At 44.2% G+C, this 20798-nt stretch overlaps 1 protein-coding gene across 1 annotated transcript in view; it reads right to left on the bottom strand.

The window, feature by feature from the left end:
- Positions 1-20798, bottom strand: part of ZBTB47 (zinc finger and BTB domain containing 47) — a 49547-nt gene that overhangs the window by 9888 nt on the left and 18861 nt on the right. Inside the window, exons 2-5 of the mRNA XM_060782665.2 lie at positions 7563-9020; positions 4497-4644; positions 2239-2354; positions 535-679 (exon numbers count right to left, since the gene is read on the bottom strand). Coding sequence (XP_060638648.2) covers positions 535-679; positions 2239-2354; positions 4497-4644; positions 7563-9020 — 1867 coding nt within the window. The remainder of the gene's footprint in view (positions 1-534; positions 680-2238; positions 2355-4496; positions 4645-7562; positions 9021-20798) is intronic.

Raw genomic sequence — 20798 nt, 5'->3', positions numbered from 1 at the left:
TTGGGATTTATAGTTCACCTACAATCAAAGAGCATTCTGAACCCCACCAATGACATAATTGGGGCAAACTTGGTACAGAGAACGCACATGACCAACAGAAAATACTTAAGGCCTTCCAGTCCAACTCCTTTCACCAGGGCAAGAAAGCGTAATCAAAGCCCTCCTCACGGAGAGCCATCCAGCCATAGATATAGATAGATAGATAGATAGATAGATAGATAGATAGATAGATAGATAGATATGATTCACACACACACTGGTATAGTATCATAGATTTGAAAGGGGCCCCTAAACAAGGACAATGATATGTTGCATGTTCCAGAGGAGGCAAACCAGACAATCTCCACATCAATACTGACAAAGAAACAACAAGAAATACTGTTTACCCACAAGCAGAAAGAAATTACATAGATTAGAAACCAACACTTTCTCATGACTTTATTTTCAATATCATTTCAAGCAGAAGAACCGATGGAAATAGTGGAAAGGAAGAGAGGCACATAAATTTAAAAAGGAGGGCAGGCAACACTGTACCTGTGTGTGTTTTCATGTGTTCGTCAAAGTACTGCTTCATGTTGAAGTCCTTCCCGCACCACTGGCACATGAACTGCTTGTGGCCGATGTGGATGCTCATGTGCGAGCGGAGCTGGTACTTGTACTGGAACCTCTCGTTGCAGTTCTGGAACCAAAAAGAACACATTTGGAGAAATTGAAAGATAGAAAGAAGCACGCATGGAAAACTATTGTGAATCCACATAGTGCAAATGCAGAAAATGCAGCTACAACTCTTCCTTGTTTCACAAAAGGATTGGTGAATCCTGTACACCAGCGGTTCCCAAACTGTGTTCTAGGGTTCCACATAAGCATCATAGGGGTTCCATTAAAAATTAAGTGAAAAATAGATTTTAAAATAAAGCTGTACACGGTTAACTCTTTGGTTTAAAGTTTCCATATTTTGCACTCCAACTATTGCTATCAGGTACTGTATATACTCGAATATAAGTTAAGTCTTCAGTCCTTTTTTAGGCTGAAAAAGCTTATACTCAAGTCAAAGTTATACTCAAGTCAAATCAAAGTTATACTCAAGTCAAGTCAAAGTTATTTATTATTTTACTCCGTTATTATTATTATTGTCATCATCATCATCATCATTATTATTACATTTATTATTTTACTCTATATATTATTTTTATTATATTTATTTTACTCTATATATTATTATCACATTTATTATTTTATTCTATTGTTATTACTACATTTATTTTTCTCTATTTATTATTATTATTATTATTCCATTTATTATTTTGCTCTATTTATTATTGTTATTATTACATTTATTATTTTACTCTATTATCATTACATTTATTATTTTACTCTATATATTATTTTATTTCATTTATTATTTTACCCTATTTATTATTGTTATTACATTTAATATTTTGCTCTATTCATTGTCATTATTACATTTATCATTTTGCTCTGTATATTATTTTTATTACATTTATTATTTTGCTTTATTTATTATTATTATTATTACATTTATTTTTCTCTATTATTGTTACAGTTATTATTTTACTCTATTATTACTGTTAACATTACATTTCCATTATTTTACTCTATTATTATTATTATTATTATTATTATTGTTACATTTATTATTTTGCTCTATTTATTGTTGTTATTATTACATTTGTTTTACTCTATTATTGTTAGTTATTATTTTGTCAGGGGTGATTTGAATGCAATATTCCTGCTTCTTGGCAGAATGGGGTTGGACTGGATGGCCCATGAGGTCTCTTCCAACTCTTTGATTCTATGATTCTATAATGATTATTATTATTTTCCAATTCTCGGATCCTATAATAGTTGGGGATAGAGGTAGGATTCTAGGATTTTGTGGGAAATTAATGTTTTCTGAATGGTTCCATGACTGAAAAAGTTTGGAAACCGCTGCTTCAGAATATGGGTGTATCCACACTGCACGGTCCTAGCAGTTTTATCCCACTTTTATTGTAACTCCATCCTCCAAAACACTTTGTAGAACTAAACTTTAGTCCTTCCTGTGCGACATTATGAACCCCAAAATCTCACAATAGTCAACGTGGCACCCCAGTGCTATATCTGCAGTGGCTTATCCTGCCACACTGAGTTGGCCTCTCCGGAACAAAGTCTCCGCATAGTGTGAGCAAATTCAAGTCCTCGTCGAACCCTTGGGAACAAAAGGCAGCTTCGTCTCACCTCACATTTAAATGGCTTCTCCCCCGAGTGCTGGAGAGAGTGCACCTTCAGCGACATGCTCCGCTTGAATGACTTCCCACACGTCTCGCAGGTGAAGGGCATGTCCTTGGTATGCGCTGGGGAGCAAAGAGAGGCACTGCGGTTATTGTGCAAAGCTGGTTGCAAAAGAATCAAGCAAACCAAGGGTGCGTCCACATGGCTGAATTAACGCAGGGAAGGCTAAAGACCTTGTAGAACTACAACACCCAGGATTTCACAGCACTGACCCATGGCAATCCAAGTGGTGCCAATCTGCACTAATTCTACAGAGCAGACACACCTCAAGCCACATATTTTATGACTCTCTTATTTGGAGACTAAATATCCATCATTTATGGGTTATTGTAGTTTTTTCGGGCTATATGGCCATATTCTAGAAGCATTCCCTCCTGACGTTTCGCGTGCATCTATGGCAAGCATCCTCTGAGGTTGCAAGTCATAGAATCATAGAATCAAAGAGTTGGAAGAGACCTCATGGGACATCCAGTCCAACCCCATTCTGCCAAGAAGCAGGAATATTGCATTCAAATCACCCCTGACAGATGGCCATCCAGCCTCTGTTTAAAAGCTTCCAAAGAAGGAGCCTCCACCACACTCCGGGGCAGAGAGTTCCACTGCTGAACGGCTCTCACAGTCAGGAAGTTCTTCCTCATGTTCAGATGGGAATCTCCTCTCTTGTAGTTTGAAGAAATTGTTCGGCGTCCTAGTCTCCAGGGAAGCAGAAAACAAGCTTGCTCCCTCCTCCTCCCTGTGGCTTCCTCTCATGTATTTGTACATGGCCCTCATCATGTCTCTTCTCTGCCTTCTCTTTTGCAGGCTAAACATGCCCAGCTCCTTAAGCCGCTCCTCATAGGGCTTGTTCTCCAGACCCTTGATCATTTGAGTCGCCCTCCTCTGGACACATGCCAGCTTGTCAATATCTCTCTTGAATTGTGGTGCCCAGAATTGGACACAATATTCCAGGTGTGGTCTAACCAAGGCAGAATAGAGCGGTAGCATTACTTCCCTAGAAGTGTGGAGAAGAGCAAACTACAGACCACCTGCTGCAGCGCAACCTGAGCCCTGCCACATGCACAATGGAGGACCTTCTTATAGTAACACCAGAGGCACTCCAAGTGGCCAGATACTGGTCAAAGGACATTTAATCAACTACCAAGCTTGCAAACTTTGTGTTTTGTTTGTTTGTTTGTTAAAAAATACAATACAACTGCTTGGTTTGCTCCTAACACAATAAATAAATAAATCCTCAGAGGTTGTGAGAATGCCCGCCATAGATGTAGGTGAAACGTTAGGAGAGAATGCTTATAGAACATGGCCATATAGCCTGAAAAAACTACAACAACCCAGTGATTCCGGCCATGAAAGCTTTCGACAATACATTGTCCAGCATTTTTCTTATCTGTGCTTCAAAAAACATCCCCCAGAAGTGTTTGTGGACCTCTCTAGGTCTTCTAGTGTGGTTCTATATGGTATTTTTCCAGCCAAGGAATAGTCAAAATACAGATTTTACTATTTTCTGCTATGCTCATCTTTCATCCCAAGTATAGTCAAAATACAGATATTACTATTCTCTGCTATTTCAGAGGGGGTCCTGGGATATATCTGAGGTCATGTAAATAAATGTTTTTAATAATAATAATAATAATAATAATAATAATTTCTCCTGACGTTTCGCCTGCATCTATGGCAAGCATCCTCAGAGGTAGTGAGGTCCTCACTACCTCTGAGGATGCTTGCCATAGATGCAGGCGAAACGTCAGGAGAAATGCCTCTAGAACATGGCCCTATAGCCCGAAAAAACCCACAAGAACCTAGTGATTCCAGCCATGAAAGCCTTTGAGAATCCAATAATAATAATAATTGGAAGATTCATGTGCCATTGCTCCTGCAATGTTTCCAACTGCATTTGCAAGAGAACATAAATTTGGAACGCTCTCCCACGGCATACATTTGACTAATAGGAAGAAGGACATATTAGAAAGCCTCTTTCTGACACTCTCTCCGCATGTAAGGATGTTTATCTGGAATTTAAATATGGGCAACTAGTCAAGATCATTCGTTTTGCAGACTGAAATAGGATGACTCACGCAAATCTGGCCCTGAAACACAGCATTGGAGGGGATTTAGGGTGAAGATCAATTGCCGATTTGCAAGGTTTGGATTAACCTGAACCAGCAGCGCCCAGCATACCCACCACCACAGGTTCCCCTCCGACTCACCAACCATGTGTTTCCGCACATGCGCCATGGTGTAGAACTTCTTCTCGCAGATCTCACAGGAGAACTTCTTCTCCGCATAGCCGTGGACGATCTTGTTGTGTTCGTGGAGGGACCAGAGCTTCTTAAAGGCTTTCCCGCATGTTGTGCACTGCAAGGAAGCAAGACCGACGGATCGTGACAAGGAAAACGGTGATCCCATACAAATAATCTGGTGTGTGCCCAGGAACAGTTGTTGTGGTCAGCGGGGACATATTGCAAGTAGATACAGAGTCTCCCTTATCTGGAAGTTCACAATCTGAAACACTCCCAACATTTTAAGCTTTTTGCTGCCAGCCGTCCACTTCCACATTTGGGGAAAGAGGGCTAGTCTCACATTGAAAACGGTGATCCCATACAAATAATCTGGTGTGTGCCCAGGAACAGTGGTTGTGGTCAGCGGGGACATGTTGCAAGTAGATACAGGTTGAGTCTCCCTTATCCGGAAGTTCACAATCTGAAATACTCCCAACATTTTAAGCTTTTTGCTGCCAGCCGTCCACTTCCACATTTGGGGAAAGAGGGCTAGTCTCACATCAAAAACGGTGATCCCATACAAATAATCTGGTGTGTGCCCAGGAACAGTGGTTGTGGTCAGCGGGGACATATTATAAGAAGATACAGGTTGAGTCTTCCTTATCTGGAAGTTCACAATCTGAAATATTCCCCACATTTTAAGCTTTTTGCTGTCAGCTGTCCACTTCCACATTTAGGGAAAGAGGGCCTCACATCCAGAGAGGTGGAAGAGATGATGACCGCTTATATGAAGCTGCTACTGAAAGCAGATGTTGCAGATGTTTTTGGTGGCCTTCAGGTGGCAGAGTATTCCAGAGTGATGGTGCCACTGGTGTAAAGACTCTGCGTCTGATTGCTGTTAGACGCAAGGTCTTGACACTGGGAATTTCCAACAAATCTTGATCTTCAGAACGAAAGGATCTCTGGGGTTGGTAGGGGGTGAGGCGGTCCCTCAGGCCTTAAAGGTGAGTACCATCACTTTGAAAGTGACCCGGTGCTCAGTTGGCAACCAGTGCAGCTGCAGTAAGATTGGTGTTATGTACTATCTCATTGGAATTCCCGCAAGAAGCCGAGCTGCTGCATTTTGTACCAACTTGAGCTTCCGGATCACCGACAGAGGAAGGCCAATGTAGAGGCCGTTACAGTAGTCCAGTCCTGAGATGACCGTAGCCTGGATCACCATAGTAAGGTCGTCCCTGGACAGGGAGGGGGCCAGCCGTCTAGTCTGCCGCAGATGAAAAAAGGTGTTTCTGCTAACGGCGGAGACCTGGGTCTCCATCGTCAGCAGAGGGTCCAAAAGGACTCGCAGACTTTTTACCAGTGATGACGGGCGTAGCGCGTCACCATCCAGGGCAGGCAGCTGGATATCCCCACTGCCCGGTTGACCCAGCCATAGGATCTCCGTCTTGGCTGGATTGACCCTCTCCTGACATTTTGCCTACATCTATGGCAGATATCCTGGCAGAACCTCTGAGGATGCCTGCCATAGTTGTAGGCAAAACGTCAGGAGTGAATGTTTCTAGAACATGGCCATACAGCCTGAAAAACCTATAACAACCCAGTGATTCCAGCCATGAAAGCCTTCAACAATACATTGCTATTTTCTACCACCAAAGGTGAAAACATCTGGGTCATCTGCTTTCAAAAGCAGGTTTGCGTAAACAGTCATCATACCTTCCATCTCTTCCCTCATCAAGGCTTCTTGAGGAAAAAGCTCAGAGGGTGGAGGACTAGCCCCCTTTCCCCAAATGTCAAAGTGAGCAGCTGGTAGTAAAAAGTTTGAGATTTTTGGAGTATTTCAGGTTCTGAATTCTCAGACAATGAAGACTCATCCTGAATTTACTTGCGACATGTCCCACTGACCACAATTATTTATTATTTAGAGTTTTTATACCCCGGTCTTCTCACCTCCGGGGAGGGACTCAGGCCGGCTGATAACATAAAATTCAATGCAATAAGAAAAACATTATAGGTCATCAATATAAAATACATTAAAATACACTTCGTACAAATTACAGCAAAAATCGGTTCGTCCAAAAGAATCACAAATTCATCGCCATCCGCCGGAAAGGTCAGCAGTTATTGACTCAGTCATCATTCTGCGAATGCAGTATCCCAAAGCCATGTTTTTACCTGCTTTCTAAACGTCAGGAGGGAAGAGGCAGATCTAATCTCCATCGGGAGGGAGTTCCAAAGCCGAGGGGCCACCACCGAAAAGGCCCTGTCCCGCGTCCCCACCAAACGTGATTGCGAAGGCGGTTGGGCCCCTCCAGAAGATCTTAACAACCTTGATGGTTCATAGGGGAGAATCCGTTTGGACAGGTAAACCGGGCCAGAGCCATTTAGGGATTTATAGATCAACACCAGCAATTTGAATTGTGCTCGGAAGCTGATTGGCAGCCAATGGGGCCTCTTTTGTATTGTATCTTAAAAGAGAATGGGCAGTTTTTGAGGGGAAAGACTCAGGACTTGAAAGCCAAGTGTCACATATGTAACACTTCCCATTGAGGGATCTCGACACGGTGTCGGAGTGTATATCAGAGAGCACAACAACAGTTCCTGGAGATGGATCAAATGGCTTGTATGGGATCACAGGTAAGTCAAGTTTTTATTTTAAACCTGAAATTACATATACCACCTTTTCTTAAACGGTGTTACGGCATACACTAATGCTTTCTTACTATGCTCCAAAGACATATCACATGCACATTTTAATGCTCTTTTCTTTAATCTGGTTGGCCATTTGGGGAAATGAGTTACTGGGCAAGATGGATCTTTCTTCCAATGCAGCCTTGAGGGCTAGAAGATGGCTTTGGTAAACAAGAACCAAAGTTCTTTGCTCAAAACAAAAGCAAAATGGTTGCGGCCAGTACTAAAGTCTATGCCCACATTGTGCAAATTGCACACTGGTCTCCACCCCTATTTCCAAAGCATCATAATGAATCTTAATAGAAAGCGGTGGTGTCCCATTGGGAAACCATGGAAGACAGAGAAGTCATAATGAAGAGGTCTCACCTGGATGTTCTTCTCACAGTCCGTCTGGTGGTGCAGCAGCAGCTCACTCTCCAACAGAAACCTCTTGCCACACTTGTCACAGATCTGCATGCGGCTGTGTGTGACATTCATGTGCTTCTCCAGGTACCAGCGGTTGTTGAAGACCCGGGGGCACTTCTCACATGGGTAGTGCTGCTTCTCTTCCAACTTGACCTTCTGGCCAAGACTGTCCTGCTCCTTCTTCTTCTTCTTGCCTCTTTGGTCTTCTCCTTCCTCCTCAGTTTCTTCCTCTTCCTCCTCCTCTTCTTCGTCCTCTTCCAGAGTTACCGAAATGGTAGCCACCTCCTGGGATCCAGTGGACACAGACATCTTGGTTGCCTTGGCTACCTTGCCACTGGGCCTCTGAGTAGCCCCTGACTTCTCCATTTTGATCTCAGCCATCACCTCCTCCCCTTCCTCATCCACTTCTCCTTCCTCCTCCTCCTCGGTAGTCTCTTCCACATCCTCTTCTTCAGTGTGCTCTTCCTCTTCTTCCTCCTCCTCCGCTTCAGCGTCCTCCTCCTCTTCCTCCTCCCTTTCTCCGTTTTCCTTCTCTCCATTCCCCTCAGTGGCAGGTCCTTCCCCTTTAGACCTTCCAATCACTGTGGCAACAGTTGTCACTTGGTTGGCACTGGCGGGTTTCCCCTCTGTCCCCTTTGAGACATTGAGGGTCTGGTTGTTGAGGTTGACTTCTACAATGATCTGTTCACCACGGTTGTAAGATCCCCGATCAACGAGGACCTCCTCAGATTGTCCACCCTCCATCTTGCAAACGGGCGGGCTGCCTCCTTCTCCCTCTTTATACAACTTCCTCCCAGCTACAATCGAGGGGTTCTGGTTGCCTCCCCGTGTGGTGCTGTCCTCCACCCGCACCGAAAACGACTCGTTCCCTTCCCGGGAGTAGATCTTGGGGTTTGAGGAATCCAGCTCTTGCTTGATCTCGCAGTAATATTGAGATGGGGTATTTTTTCCACAACTATCTGGTGGCAATGCCATATTGCTCGCCATGGCCAAGCTGAGAGACCGGGTGTTGATGAGCTCCTGGCAGGAGGAAGCAATGTTGCTCATCTGCAGGACTCCTGCGGCGCTGAGGACGTCCTGGACGTTCAAGACACTCACCAAGAGCTTGGAGGTGTAGATGAAGTTCAGGATCTGTTGGAGGCCTTGGGAGGTCAGGGTCTCCAAGGAAAGCTCTACTCGCTGGAGCTGCTTGTTCCGGGTGAAGAGGGAATGGAAGAACGGGCTGTAGGCAGCAAGGACACCCTTGTGGGCCGGGAAGACACTCTTCTGTTGTCCTAGCACAATGTCGACGTCGCACAGGTCTGGCTGAAAGAGGCGCTGCTCATTCAGTCTGTCCATCAAACAGGTGAAGTGGAGAGCTACATCCTCCACCAAAGAGTACTCAGCCGTTGGGTAGTCAGTTGTCTTTTCAACTATCAGCTATCAGGAGAAGAAGGAAAAAATACAGATCAAGAATAGCTCTATGGAATCATAGAATCATAGAATCAAAGAGTTGGAAGAGACCTCATGGGCCATCCAGTCCAACCCCATTCTGCCAAGAAGCAGGAATATTGCATTCAAATCACCCCTGACAGATGGCCATCCAGCCTCAGCTTAAAGGCTTCCAAAGAAGGAGCCTCCACCACACTCCGGGGCAGAGAGTTCCACTGCTGAACGGCTCTCACAGTCAGGAAGTTCTTCCTAATGTTCAGATGGAAACTCAACTACTGTCTCCTTTGTCCTCAAATGGTCTAAGTTTGGCAGACTTAAGGTTCTGATTCCAATCCTATGTCCAACCATGACCATGAAGATCAACTAAGAACGACTTCCAATGGAGGAGAGTCCAAAACACTTTGAGGATTCTTGTAGTTTTCCTCCATATTTGCTGGAATTGACTAGAAATATCTAGATCCTCCAGCACAAGTCTTTAGTCAACTTCCAGCAAACGGCTACCATATGGAAGAAGAGAGAGGCTATTGTTTGCCAGAGTGAGTAGATCAAACCGCAGGTAATGGTTCCCCCCATTATGAAAGTTGTACTGTTCAAGAATTTCAAAACATAAGTAGATGAAGGCACAGTTGGCCCTTCATATTTGGTGTTAGGATGAAGCACTCTTAACCCAAGAGAACACCTCTCTAAGAATGTCTAGACCAGTAGTTCTCAACCTTCCTATTGCCACGACCCCTTAATAGAGTTCCTCCTGTTGCGGTGACCCCCCCCCCCCCAACCATAAAATAATTTTCATTGCTACGTCATAACTGTCATTTTGCTACTGATATCAATTGTACTGTAAAAATCTGATGTATTTTATTTACTGGACCAAATTTGGCACAAATACTCAATACATCCAAGTTTGAATACTGGTGGGGTTGGGGGGGGGATTGATTTTGTCATTGGGGTGTTGTACTTGCTGGGATTTATAGTTCACCTACAATCAAGGAGCCTTCTGAACTCCACCAATGATGGAATTGAACCAAACTTGGCACACAGAACTCCCATGACCAAGAGAAGACATTTTGGTGGGACCTTGAGTTTGGGAGTTGTAGTTCACCTACATCCAGGTAGAGCACTGTGGACTTAAACAATGATGGATCTGAACCAAACTTGGCAAGGATACTCAATATGCCCAAATGTGAACAGTGGTGGGGTTTGGGGAACATAGACATTGACACTTGTGAGTTGTAGTTACTGGGATGTATAGTTCACCTACAATCAAAGAGCATTCTGAACCTCACCAGTGACAGAACTGGGCCAAATTTCCCACACAGAAACCCCATGACCAACAGAAAATGCTGTGTTTTCTGATGGTCTTTGGCGATCCCTCGCGACCCCTCCAGGGGTCCCAACCCCCAGGTTGAGAAACACTGGTCTAGACTAATGGTTCTCAATCTGTGGGTCCCCAGGTGTTTTGGCCTTCAACTCCCAGAAATCCCAGTCAGTTTACCAGTTAGGATTTCTGGAAGTTGAAGGCCAAAACATCTGGGGCCCACAGGTTGAGAACCTCGTCTAGATCCTCCTCTGCCAAAAGTTGACCACAGAATTGCTTTGGAGGACCTCCAAATGCTCATGGTCAGCTTCCAGCAGAGATTGACTATGCAGCCGCACTGGAGAACCTTGGGAAAGACCTAGAAAGACCATCTTAATCAAATCCACAAAAATTAAACCTGGCTGTATGTGAGTTTGCGTATCAAGAAGCGGCTTCAAGCATCTCCCAATGTTTATCTGGTGTAAGGCAAGGAACAGCCGAGGTGTTACATGAAAGAAAAAAAGAGAACAAAAGCCACTTGACCTTCACACAGGAATTCTGGTTGCTCGCCCTCGAAAGATCGTTGCACATCTTCAGCAAGGTAATTGCAACCCATTAACATTGTGACTCATTTGCTGCTTTAAGAAATCTCATTAAGATGAGTTAAGGCACACTTGCAATGGCTGCGTCCCTCTTGTTTTGCACTTTCTAAAAACTGCCAGGGGCAAAGCATCACCTCCAAAACTTTAAGAGTCACCTTTGAAGAGGCTTTCTAGTTGGAACCTGGCCACTGGGAAGATCAGTCGCCGACTCTTACTAGAGAGAGATGAAAAGGTTCTTTGATGGAGCAAAAGGAATTGGCTCCAGAAGGAAGGAAACTCATAGAATCATAGAGTTGGAAGAGACCTCTTGGGCCATCCAGTCCAACCCCATTCTGCCAAGAAGCAGGACAATCGTATTCAAAGCACCCCAACAGATGGCCATCCAGCCTCAGTTGAAAAGCCTACATAGAAGGAGCCTCCATCACACTCCGGGGCAGAGAGTTCCACTGCAGAACAGCTCTCACAGTCAGGAAATTCTTCCTAATGTTCAGGTGGAATCTCCTTTCTTGTAGTTTGAAGCCATTGCTCCGCATCCTAGTCTCCAGGGCTGCAGAAAACAAGCTTGCTTCCTCCTCCCTTTGACTTTCCCTCACATATTTATACATGACTGTAAACCCCACACCGTTGATTGGAAAACATTCCTTTTATTGAAGATAATTAAAAAGCAGCAAGTAAAAAGCCTTTTTGAAGAAATAGGTAAATCCCATTTGGTAAGAAGATAAGCAGGAGCAAAAATAGTCTAGGGTAGAGTTCAGCAAAGTCCATAAAAACAAAGTCCACACTTCTCTAAATATAATTCAGGAAAACAGGAAACATTAATCCAAGGCATGAGTAGGCATTCATACAATCCAAGAATCCAAACTTAGACAGAATCTTCCAAGCAAGGTTTCTCATGAAACAAGGACGAGAGCTACACTTGATCCAACAATGCTTCATCTGACTATATTTCCCATACTTGGAACTTTTTTATCCCCTCGTTAAGCTATTCCACACACTCAGGAATTGGTTTCGCTTTAATTGAGATTCCCTTATCTTTTTCTGTCGGATCCTGGCAGACCGCCGAAGCCACTGTTCGGTCTGCCTGTTTTGACTAATCTCCTGCCGCCTGTCTATTTGCTCATTAAGTTTTGCAGCTGGGCCAGGTGCCCAGTTGTTTTCAAGCCCCAAATCCTGGGAACTCTCTGGTAGCAATTCAGGGAGTACACTATCATCCCCACACCCTTCAGGGACATTCTCATGGGAAACTACACTTTGCACAGGGGTCTCCTGGTCCTTCTCTGCATCAGTATCATTGACAAAACCATTGCCATCTTGAAATTCATTGGCATCACTTCCCACATCCAAAGCACCCTGATCCTGAAACACAATCACAGGCTGAATCCCAACAGAACAGTCATCAGAGGCAACCCCACGTAGAGTGCGTTGCAGTAATCTATACGGGATGTAACCAGAGCGTGGACCACTGTAGCCAAGTCCGATCTCCCAAGATACAGACGCAGGTACCACACAAGTTTATGCACAATGCTTTTTCTCCAACAGCCCACTACACTTCAGGAGGTTAAGTGTTGCGCACGGGATCACATTCCACATTTCAAGAAGGCAACCGAAACCAGTGGCAAGCGGGTAGGTCCCTGAAACTCAACCCAGCTTTGCTCTGCATGTCTTCCTCCAGAGAATGGTTTTACAATACTGGAACGATAACGGCGGAGTCTTAATTACAGAGATAAGCTGCCCTCTGAATGTTGTCCTTGAGGAATAAATGATGGAACGATTCCGAACGGGTGGGTTTTGGTTTCCTTTTCTTGCCAGCGACTGCTCTCAAAAGATCATGCTGAGGTTCTCTCCCTCAGTTTGCCAAGCCATGCCTATTCCTCGCTTCTTAAATCTCTCGTTTCTATCCAATTTGCTTCCTCAGCCAACATTTTGGAGCTGACCTCTATGGGGACAACACCAAGGGAATATTGAACAAGTCATTTTAAAGACAGGCAACTAGATTTCCTTTTCAAATGTTTTGCGGATTGGAACAGGGACAGATGGGAGGTGGGATGATGGGGGGGGGGGGGGGGAGAACACAGAAACCTGATTACACCAGATTGGGATGGGGGAGAAAACCGGAGCTGTTAAAGCTGTTTGTTGAAAGCGCAGTTGGCTGTGAGTACATATTATGAAACGCGGCACGTTCGTAAAAGACCAGCCCAAAGGCTCGTAAAAGCAAACTTGAGTGAGTGAATATGCTGGCAAAGCATTTACCTGACAATATCAGGAGGCAACCAGCACAATGGAAGACCTCTGCTCAGTTCTAGGTACCTCAACTCAGATGTTCTAGGCGTTGCAACTCTCCTCTAAGAAAGAGGCCTCACGGTGCGGAATAAATTGAATACATAAATGAAATTAAGAGGTATCTTGTTCTAGTTCTCTGAATTCCTCTGCTTTGTCTTTCATCTATATATAAAAATGTAATGATTGTTTGTGGGATTAACAGAACTCAAAAACCACTGGACAAATTGGCACCAAATTTGGACACAACACATCTAACAACCCAATGTATGCCTTCACTCAAAAAAATGAATTTTGTCATTTGGGAGTTGTAGTTTCGGGGATTTAAAGTTCACCTAAAATCAAAGAACATTCTGAACCCCACCAACGATGGAATTGAACCAAACTTGGCACACAGTTCTCCCATGACCAACAGAAAATACTGGAAGGGTTTGATGGGCAGTGTCCTTTGGTTTTGGAGTTGTAGTTCACCTACATCCAGAGATCACTGTGGACTCAAACAATGATGGATCTGGACCAAACTCTACAAGAATACTCAATATGCCCAAATGTGAACACTGGTGGAGTTTGGGGAAAATAGGATATTGACAGTTGGGAGTTGTAATTCTTGGGGTTTATAGTTTGTCTACGATCCCAGAGCATTCTGAACCTGACCAATGATAGAATTGGGACAAACCTCCCACACAGAACCCCCATTTGGGCAACAGCAATGCGTGGCAGGGGGCAGCTAGTCTATATAAATAAAAATGTAATGTTCATTTGTGGGATTAACATAACTCAAAAACCACTGGACGAATTGGCACCAAATTTGGACACAATACACCTACCAGGCCAATGAGTGACCATCAATCATAAAAACACTGAAAAACACAGTGGAAGGGACTTAAAAGACAAAAAAGCAGAAAGATGCTATAATGGATGCACACAAAAAACCCCTCCGGCAAATAATAGCATATCCACACTCTCTTCCAGACTACAGTTCTCAGAATCCCCTATATATACCAGGCCTTTTAGGAGAGGAGGATGATCCAAATGCACTGCTTCCAAGATGCAGGCTTTTTTCTCCTTGGATTTCTTTGAGAGCATCCCAATCGCTGCAGATTTCCAATTTCCTATTCCTGGTCTACAACTCCCAGCAATCCTCTAGATTTATTTATTTATCATGTCAGGAGCAACCACATAGTTGTGTTACATTTGAAACAAACAAAACACAAAGTTGCAAGCTTGGTAGTTGATTAAATGTCCTTTGACCAGTATCTGGCCACTTGGAGTGCCTCTGGTGTTGCTGCAAGAAGGTCCTCCATTGTGCATGTAGCACAACTAGTAGAGCAGCGTTTCTCAACCTGGGAGTCGGGACCCCTGGGGGGGGGGGGGTTGTGAGAGGTTGTCAGACAGGTCACCAAAAACCATCAGAAAACACAGTATGGGGTTCTGTGTGAGAAGTTTGGTCCAATTCTGTTGTTGGTGGGGTTCAGAATGCTCTTTGATAGTAGGTGAACTATAAATCCCAGCAACTACAACTCCCAAATGCCAAGGTCTATTTTCCCCAAACTCTACCGGTGTTCACATTTGGGCATATTGAGTATTCGTGCCAAGTTTGCTCCAGATCCATCATTGTTTGAGTCCACATTGCTCTCTGGGTGTAGGTGAACTACAACTCCAAAACTTAAGGTCAGTGTTTTCCAAACCTCCCCAGTATTTTCTGTTGGTCATGGGAGTTCTGTGTGCCATATTTGCTTGAGTTCTGTGTGAGAAATTTGGCCCAATTTTGTCGTTGGTGGAGTTCAGAATGCTCTTTGATTGTAAGTGAACTATAAATCCCAGAAACTACAACTCCCAAATGACAAAATCAATACTCCTCCACCACTCCATCAGTATTCAAATTTGGGTGCATTGGGTATTTGTGCCAAATTTGGTCCAGTGAATGAAAATACTTATAGTCCTCCTATCAGATATTTATATTATAAAATCATAGAATCAAAGAGTTGGAAGAGACCTCATGGGCCATCCAGTCTAACCTCATTCTGCCAAGAAGCAGGAATATTGCATTCAAATCACCCCTGACAGATGGCCATCCAGCCCCTGTTTAAAAGCTTCCAAAGAAGGAGCCTCCACCACACTCCGGAGCAGAGAGTTCCACTGCTGAACGGCTCTCACAGTCAGGAAGTTCTTCCTCGTGTTCAGATGGAATCTCCTCTCTTGTAGTTTGAAGCCATTGCTCCGCGTCCTAGTCTCCAAGGAAGCAGAAAACAAGCTTGCTCTCTCCTCCCTGTGGCTTCCTCTCGCATATTTATACACTAGCTTGGGGACCCGGCGTTGCCCGGGTTATTAGAGAAAGTGGGTAATGGCGGTTCTGTATGCCAAGTTTGGTCTTTATTGGTCTTTGGATAATGGCAGCATTATTTTCAGGAAGTGAGTGAAGGTACTTGAAGTCCCATCATCCATGGGCCATCCTCCTACAAACAGCAGCAGGATATAGAGTGGGTCATGGGGGCTTTGTGTGCCAAGTTTGGACTTTATCAGTCATTAGATGAGGGTGGCAGTGGTGTCAGTAAGTGAGTGAAGGTATTGCAAGTCCCATCATCCAAAGTCCATCCCCTTTCAAATTGCAGCAGGATGTAGAGTGGATCATGGGGGCTCTGTGTGCCAAGTGTGGTCTTGATTGGTCATTAGAAGGGGGTTGCAGCAATTTTGGAAGGGAGTGGAGGTACTTGAAGTCCCATCATCCATGGTCTGTCCTCCTCCAAACTGCACCAGGATGTAGAGTGGGTCATTGGAGCTCCATGTGGCAAGTTTAGTCTTGATTAGTCATTGGCGAGGGTCTCAGTGGTCTCAGGAGGTGAGCAACAGTACTGCAAGTCCCATCATCCATCTCCAAAGTTTTCCAAATAACACCAGGACGTAAAGTGGGTCATGAGAGGTCTATGTGCCAAGTTTGGTGTTGATCCGTCATTGGATGAGGTTTGCAGAGGTCTCAGAATGTGAGTGAAGGTACTGGAAGTTCCATCATCCATGGTCCACCCTTCTCCAAAACTGCAGCAGGATGTAGAGTGGGTCATGGGGGCTCTGTGTGCCAACTTTGGTCTTGATTGGTCATTAGATGAGTTTTGCAGTACTCTTGGATAGTGGAGGTACTTGAAGTCCCATCATCCATGGTCTGTCATCCTCCAAACTGCTCCAGGATGTAGAGTGGGTCATTGAAGCTCCATGTGCCAAGTTTAGTCTTGATGAGTCATTGGCGAGGGTCTCAGTGGTCTCAGGAAGTGAGTGAAGTGACTGCAAGTCCCATCATCCATTGTCAAATTCTTCCAAACCGCACCAGGATGTAGAGTGAGTTATGCAGGCTCTCTGTGTAAATTGTGGTCCTGATCCATCATCGTTGGCAGTTGTAATGGTCTTAGGAAGGGAGTGCAGGTAATGCAAGTTCCATCATCCATGGTGCATCCTCCCTCAAACTGCACCTGGATGTAGAGTGCGTCATGGAGACTCAGTGTGCCAAGTTTGGTATTTATCGGTAATTGGATGAGGGTTGCAGTGGTCTGAAGAATTGAGCAGTGGTACTGCAAGTCCCATAATCCACGGTCCATCTCGGCCAAACCACACCAGGACGTAAAGTGGGTCATGAGAGGTCTCTGTGTGAAATTTGGTCCTGATCAGTCATTGGATAAGGTTAACAGCGGTCTCAGAATGTGAGTGGTGGTACTGCAAGTCCCATCATCCATGGTTCATAGTCCTCCAAACTGCAGTAGGATGTAGAGTGGGTGATGGGGGCTCTGTGTGCCTATTTCGGTCTGTATTGGTAGTGTTCTGACCCAGCCCCCGGCCTTTCCTTTCCTCTCTTTCTCATCTCGGAATGTTGGATTTGAGGCTGGCCAATCAGAGACCATATGCAAATTTCCTTCTCATGACTCCGTTTCTGTCATGAACTCTTTTCTCCACCAGGGGCTCCTCTTGAAGCTGGCCAATCAGAGACCATATGCAAATAGCACCGCTGCCCAGCCAATCGGAATGTTGGAACTTTCTGGCTGGCCAATCAGAACGCTGGCACATACACCGTCCGCCGTCCGCCGTCCGCCCTCCGCCCTCCACAATTCCTCTGTCCGATACAAACACTCTTCTTTATTATATATATAGATGACTATCATATCTCCTCTCAGCCTTCTCTTCTGCAGAATAAACATGCCCAGCTCCTTAAGCCGCTCTTCATAGCGCTTGTTATGCTTCATAACAGTAGCAAAATGACAGTTATGAAGTAGCAACAAAAATAATTTTAAGGTTGTGGGGTCACCACAACATGAGGAACTGTATTAAGGGGTCACGGCATTAGGAAGGTTGAGAACCACTGTAATAGAGACTATATCTTCTCCAAAATCCTTGGGATAACAAACGCTTTATATTTCAGTTCTTTTCCTCCAGGTTTTGGAATATCCGTATTTCATATTCATATATAATCTTGGAGATAGGGCTCAAGTCTAAGCACAACATTCACTGGTGTTCCTGATACACCTTACGTATCTCTGGAGCAGCTGCGGAGCTAAATCAAGAGGTGGAGTCTCCTCCGCTGCCGCTTGCCCTGAATTCACTTCCAAATCCAACTGTTCTTCCAAAAACTAAAATCCCTGGAGGAATCAATTCTTACTGAGGCACAACATCTGGAAACATGTGCACAAAACGCTTGCCCGTCAATTTCCGAAAGATTTTTCCAGCTCAGCAAGAAACAAATCCAACCCACTGCATTCTGCAAGACATGAATCCGAAAAAGAGTTTGGAAAAAGTTGATATTTTTCCAGGCTACATCTTAATTTGGGGAATTTTGGGACTTCTAGTCCAGCAATGTAAATATGTTTACATATCCTTCCAATAATAATAAATAGAGTAAAATAATAATCTATATAAATAAATATGTAATGTTCGTTTGTGGGATTAACCGTACTCAAAAACCACTGGACGAATTGGCACCAAATTTGGACACAAGACACCTAACAACCCAATATATGTCCTTCACTCAAAAAATTGATTTTGTCATTTGGGAGTTGTAGTTCCTGGGATTTATAGTTCACCTACAATCAAAGAACATTCTGAACCCCACCAACGATGGGATTGAACCAAACTTGGCACACAGTTCTCCCATGATCAACAGAAAATAATGGAAGGGTTTGGTGGGCAGTGTCCTTTTGTTTTGGAGTTGTAGTTCACCTACATCCAGAGATCACTGTGGACTCAAACAATGATGGATCTGGACCAAACTCTATACGAAAACGCAATATGCCCAATGTGAACACTGGTGGAGTTTGGGGGAAATAGAATCTTGGCATTTGGGAGTTGTACTTGCTGGGATTTATAGTTCACCTACAATCACAGAGCCCTCCGAACACCACCAACAATAGAATTGGGCCAAACCTCCCTCACAGAACCCCCATGTGGGCCACAGCAACGCGTGGCAGGGGACGGCTAGTCACTCATAAAAACACTGAAAAACACAGCAGAAGAAACTTAAAAAGCCCCCCAAAATACATTACATCACATGCACAAAACCACATATATACATGCAAACACACACATATACACCTATACAGAAATATATACATACATATACACAGAAAGGGGGAAGAAGGAAGGAAGGAAGGAAGGAAGGAAGAAAGAGAGAAGGAAGAAGACACAGAGGGAAAGAAGGAGAGAAGGAAGGACAGAAAGGTAGAAAAGGGAGGAAGGAGAGAAGGAAATAAAAAAGTGAAAGAAGGAAGGAATGTGAGAGGGAAGGAAGGAGGGAAGGAACAAAAGAGAGAAGGAAAGAAGGAAGGAAGGAAGGAAGGAAGGAAGGAAGGAAGGAAGGAAGGAAGGAAGGAAGGAGACAAAGAGGGAAAGAGGGAAAGACAGAGAGAAGGAAGGACAGAAAGGTAGAAAAGGGAGGAAGGAGAGGAGGAAATAAAAAAGTGAAAGAAGGAAGGAATGAGAGAGGGAAGGAAGGAGGGAAGGAACAAAAGAGAGAATGAATGAATGAATGAAGGAAGGAAGGAAGGAAGGAAGGAAGGAAGGAAGGAAGGAGACAAAGAGGGAAAGAGGGAAAGACGGAGAGAAGGAAGGACAGAAAGGTAGAAAAGGGAGGAAGGAGAGAAGGAAATAAAAAAGTGAAAGAAGGAAGGAATGTGAGAGGGAAGGAAGGAGAGAAGGAACAAAAGAGAGAAGGAAGGAAGGAAGGAAGGAGACAAAGAGGGAAAGAAGGAAAGACGGAGAGAAGGAAGGACAGAAAGGTAGAAAAGGGAGGAAGGAGAGGAGCAAATAAAAGAGTGAAAGAAGGAAGGAATGTGAGAGGGAAGGAAGGAGGGAAGGAACAAAAGAGAGAAGGAAGGAAGGAAGGAAGGAAGGAAGGAAGGAAGGAAGGAAGGAAGGAAGGAAGGAAGGAAGGAAGGAAGGAAGGAGACAAAGAGGGAAAGAGGGAAAGACGGAGAGAAGGAAGGACAGAAAGGTAGAAAAGGGAGGAAGGAGAGAAGGAAATAAAAAAGTGAAAGAAGGAAGGAATGTGAGAGGGAAGGAAGGAGAGAAGGAACAAAAGAGAGAAGGAAGGAAGGAAGGAAGGAGACAAAGAGGGAAAGAAGGAAAGACGGAGAGAAGGAAGGACAGAAAGGTAGAAAAGGGAGGAAGGAGAGGAGCAAATAAAAGAGTGAAAGAAGGAAGGAATGTGAGAGGGAAGGAAGGAGGGAAGGAACAAAAGAGAGAAGGAAGGAAGGAAGGAAGGAAGGAAGGAAGGAAGGAAGGAAGGAAGGAAGGAAGGAAGGAAGGAAGGAGACAAAGAGGGAAAGAAGGAAAGACGGAGAGAAGGAAGGACAGAAAGGTAGAAAAGGGAGGAAGGAGAGGAGCAAATAAAAGAGTGAAAGAAGGAAGGAATGAGAGAGGGAAGGAAGGAGGGAAGGAACAAAAGAGAGAAGGAAGGAAGGAAGGAAGGAAGGAAGGAAGGAAGGAAGGAAGGAAGGAGACAAAGAGGGAAAGAAGGAAAGACTGAGAGAAGGAAGGACAGAAAGGTAGAAAAGGGAGGAAGGAGAGGAGCAAATAAAAGAGTGAAAGAAGGAAGGAATGAGAGAGGGAAGGAAGAAGTGAAGGAACAAAAGAGAGAAGAAAGGAAGGAAGGAAGGAAGGAAGGAAGGAAGGAAGGAAGGAGGGAGACAAAGAGGGGAAGAAGGAAAGACGGGGAGAAGGAAGGACAGAAAGGTAGAAAAGGGAGGAAGGAGAGGAGCAAATAAGAGTGAAAGAAGGAAGGAATGAGAGAGGGAAGGAAGGAGGGAAGGAACAAAAGAGAGAAGGAAGGAAGGAAGGAAGGAAGGGAGGGACAAGGAAAGAAGGAACCAAAGAGCAAAGGAAGGGAGCAAAGAAATAGGTAGAGAAGGATGAAAGAAGAAGGGAAAGAAAAAGAGGGACTAAAGGGAGAGAAAGAAAGAAGGAGAGAAAGAGGGAGAGAAGGTTGGCCACAGCAATGCGTGGCGGGTACAGCTAGTAATAATAATAATAATAATAGAGTAAAATAATAAATGTAATAATAACAATAATAGAGTAAAATAATAAATGAAACAATAACAATAATAAATAGAGTAAAATAAT

This window comes from Anolis sagrei, chromosome 6 (assembly GCF_037176765.1).
Source record: "Anolis sagrei isolate rAnoSag1 chromosome 6, rAnoSag1.mat, whole genome shotgun sequence".
Classification (NCBI taxonomy): Eukaryota; Metazoa; Chordata; class Lepidosauria; order Squamata; family Dactyloidae; genus Anolis; species Anolis sagrei.
This window is presented reverse-complemented; position numbering and strand designations above follow the sequence as displayed.